This window comes from Octopus bimaculoides, chromosome 10 (assembly GCF_001194135.2).
Source record: "Octopus bimaculoides isolate UCB-OBI-ISO-001 chromosome 10, ASM119413v2, whole genome shotgun sequence".
NCBI classification, from domain to species: Eukaryota; Metazoa; Mollusca; class Cephalopoda; order Octopoda; family Octopodidae; genus Octopus; species Octopus bimaculoides.
Window position 1 is genome coordinate 63,895,041 of NC_068990.1, and position 4,449 is coordinate 63,899,489.

The window sequence follows — 4,449 nt, forward strand, 5'->3', positions numbered from 1 at the left end:
TGTGTGTGTGTGTGTTTGTATATATGTATGTATATATATGTATATATACATGTGTGTGTGTGTGTGTGTGTGTATATATATATATATATATATATATATGGGCATGGCTGTGTGGTATGAAGCTTGCTTCCCTACCACATGGTTCCGGTTCAGTTCCACTGCATGGCACCTTGGGTAAATGTCTTCTACTACAGCTTAGTGCTGACCAAAGCCTTGTGAGTGGATTTGGTAGGCGGAAACTGAAAAAAGGACCATTGTGTATGTATGTGTGTATATGTGTATGTGTTTGTGTCTGTTTATCCCCCCCCCTCGCCATCGCTTGACAATGGGGATGTATGTTTACATCCCTATAATTTAGCAGTTCAACAAAACAGGTCAATAGAATAAGTACTAGGCTTACAAAGAATATGTCCTGAGATCCATTTGTTCAACTAAAACCCTTTTAAGGTGGTGCTCCAGTACAGCCACAATCTAATAACTGTACTGAAACAAGTAACAGACCAGAGTAACAGAGTGTGTGTGTGCATATATAGCTCTGTGTGTGTATACACACACACACATACAAACAAGGTCTGATCAAATTGTATCAGGACTGTTGCTATAAAAAAGAAAAAAACCACAACACATATCAGTCAATTCAGCATTTAATCTGCTTTGGAATCGTCCCCTTCTGAAGCCACACATGTTATCCAACATCATTTTCATTGATGGAAGCATTCCTGGAAATCCCTTTTTGGGACAGTGAGCAGCTGCCTCATTACACTCTCTTGAATTCCCCCAACATCTTGAAATCTTGTTGGGGTTTTCCACTGCAAAGACTAAGCCTTGGTTTTGGAGTCATAGCCCTTGATCTATCATTCATCACCTGGTTTTCGTCTTCCTTGACACAATCAAGGAGATTCTGTGCAACTGAAACCTGATCTTCTTTTTGAGACAATCACCCTCTACACACTTTACTTCCAAGCACTGCTATAAACAAGTGAAGTAAGTGAGAACGTTATAACTTGGTGTGTATGCAAGGCAGAGCTCAAGGTCAATCTTATTTCTTATTTCCTTACTGCCCACAAGGGGCTACACACAGAGGGGACAAACAAGGACAGAGAAACAGATTAAGTCGAATGTATGTCCCCAGTGCGTAACTGGTACTTATTTAATTGACCCCGAAAGGATGAAAAGCAAAGTCGACCTTGGTGGAATTTGAACTCAGAACGTAGTGGCAGACAAAATACCGCTAAGCATTTTGCCCGGCATACTAACCAGGTTTCTGCCAGCTCGCTGGATTCACTCTATGTACTTCAGCTCAGTTACCATAGCAACAGCCCCGATACTTTTTGATCAGATGTCATATACATTTTCCATTAGTCTTTTATTCTTTTACTTGTTTCAGTTAGTTGACTGTGGCCATGCTTGAGCACCACTTTGAAGGGTTTTAGTCGAACAAATCGACCCCAGGACTCTGTTTTCAAGCGTAGTACTTATTCTTTCGATCTCTTATCAAAACAGCTAAGTTGCAGAAGTAAACACACCAACACCGGTTGTCAAGCAGTATAGGGGTACAAACACAGACATAAAGACACACAAGCATATATAATATGTACTTTAAACATATATAAGTAGTTTGTCTTAAAATCAATTATGGGTTGTTGTAATGTTTTTTACAGGTGATACTACTTCAGAGACAGTAGCTTTAATGGAAGACAGTTTAATGATTCTTGGATCACTTCTCAGCAACAGGTCTGTGATATTGAAATTTATGTACATAATTTAATAACACAAAACATTTTATATTTATAAATACACGTACGCTCAAACCATTTTATGTCTATTTCATGTTTATCTTATGCCATTTTACTTATATAAATCATTCGCGTCATATATTTTTTACAACCCCTACTATTAACGATAGAAAAAAAATTTGTATTAACAGGGTAACATTGTGAAAAAATAAATTCAAGGGGCGTTATTTAAGGTAATAAGAAGGATGAGTTACTTCCCTTGTATATTTTTTAACTTTTAACTTCAACAAAAATAATTGTCTGTCTGTCTAGTTGTTTACTGGATCGACTTTCTCTAAAAGAAGGCTATTTTCGGGGCTATACATCTCAATAGAAACCCCTTCCGTTTTCGGTATAATTAAGGAGAAAGTAACTCTTTTATCGATTTGGTACTGGATTTGTAAACAGCTTAATCTTTAAATAGTATTTTTTTAATATCTGATGCCAATAAAATTACTCTGTTTAACTAGATAGCTCGGAAAATAGAGGCTTGAGCTCAGAGCTTATTACATAATTCCAGTGTAAGGTGAAATATGATGAAGCAAAATGAATACCACAATCACTGTCATTGTCACCCCCGCAGCATTATTACTACAATCATTACCACCATTATCATCATCATCATCATCATCACCATCGTCACCACCACCATCATCATCATCATCGCTGTCGTCATTTTACACCCATCTTTCCTATGCTGGCAATACCTTGCCATCCATCTTACCCGTTCTTTATCTGACTCTTAAAGCAACACAGGAAACCTTTATAGTTACATACCTTTTATACACACACATACGTGTGTGTGTGTGTGTGTGTGTGTACTGTTTTTAACCATAGTATTTTTAACAGTTATCAGTCAAATGAGATTAGGTATAAAATTGACTGGAATAGATGAATGCACTAAAAACCAAGCACATTTTATTGCCAAGTGGATGACACTATCTTTTGAGGAAAATCTACCTCAAGATGCGTAGATGCGTAATGTAGAACAAGGGCTTACATACTCATATTTTCATTCACTAATGGTGGTGAATGTAGCTTTGACCAGGAGGAATTGATGTTATTATACGGTACCCAACAATTATTGGGTATTTTAACTCTGAACCTAAATTCTGTTAGTGGGTCAGCAGAAGTGACCAAATTCCTGATCATCATCTCCTGGCTTCCAGCTTAGAAAAGAGATAATGAGCAATGTTTTGGCTACCACTGCTGACCCACTAACAGAAGTGGGGTTACAGATCATCAACATCATCATCGTCGTCGTCATTGTCATTATCATCATTATTATTTAACTTCCCTTGTTGACATGGTTTGGAACATTTGACATGAACAGATGAGCCTGAGGGCTACACGGAATTCCAATGTCTGCTTTAGCATGGTTTCTACAGCTGGATGCCACTCCTTATGCCAACCACTTCACAGAGTGTACTGGGTGCTTTTTCTATGGCACCAACATTGATGAGGTCATCAAGTATCCACAAGACAAGATACCTCAACTGAGTGGGATATGGTATTGAGAGATATGAAAGTATGATAGAAAGACAGAAGCAAGTGTCTTGCTGAAGAGATGAATACATGACTTGTTCATCTGGAAAGAGTGAGTGAAAGATCAAGGTATAAAGTAAATATTGAAAATAGAAAAGGACAGAGAAACTGAAGAGGTTGATGTGTAAGTGCACTAAAGTGAGAATAGTTTGACAGATGAATAGGGATAGAGAGTGAATTAGACACAGAGAACATCAGTTCAGTTCAGTGAAGGAAGGCAATAAGGTACCACGGAAGATTGACAGAAGAATGGGTGTTAGAAAATGAGTTTTTGAGGAAAGGTTTGACAGAACCTCAATTCTGCTGAGATGGATGGCTTTTCTCAACAGTACCCGATCATTGCCACTGCACAAATATGCAAATAAATTTACTGGTAAAATGAAAAGCCCATACAGACAGACACATTCAAATGTGAGGCCATTTATCAGGGGTCAACTGGAAATCATAATTTCAACACTTAAGACAATATTTTTCATTCTATCAGTGCCCACAAATCATTAGATTTCTAAGGGTAAAGGCAAGTGCACACGCTCATACATACACAGTGTACAATGACAAATTTAGAACAGAAATATACTAAAAAAACATGTCAATAATAATAAATGGTGTTTCCACTTACGCAATAAATAAAGTAATATGTTAAGTAAAAATCAAGTTAAATAGCAAAAATTTCAATATTTTTAAATGTCACTGAAATACTATATAAGGTTTCTCTGTCTGTCTGAATTGCCCGCTTTCTCTCTCTCTCTCTTTCTCTCTCTCTCTCTCTCTCTCTCTCTCTCTCTCTCTCTATGTATATATATATATATATATATATATATAAATGAAACATTCAAACACTGAGATTTAAAGTTAGATGTCACTACTGTTCATATCATCTGTGGATAAATTCTAAATTTGATGATATCACCAGTAGTGGCATGGGTGGAACGCAGTTATAATAGCTTTAAAGAGCTATGAATTATAAATTTGCACGAAGCGTAATGATGCTTAATAAGCATCTACCTGCTAGAAATAAGAGCTAAGTCTTAAATTAATCCACCGTAGCGCACCAATATAACAGAGAAAAACAGTATGTGAGGAAAACAGAAAGAATTAAAACATTTAACAGCACAAATAAAAATATTAT

At 36.7% G+C, this 4,449-nt stretch overlaps 1 protein-coding gene across 1 annotated transcript in view; it reads left to right on the forward strand.

The window, feature by feature from the left end:
* The window catches only part of LOC106877714 (dynein axonemal heavy chain 5), a 444,169-nt gene that overhangs the window by 105,050 nt on the left and 334,670 nt on the right, over window positions 1–4,449 (forward strand). Inside the window, exon 31 of the mRNA XM_052971252.1 lies at window positions 1,662–1,734. Within this exon, the coding sequence (XP_052827212.1) occupies window positions 1,662–1,734 (73 nt within the window). The remainder of the gene's footprint in view (window positions 1–1,661; window positions 1,735–4,449) is intronic.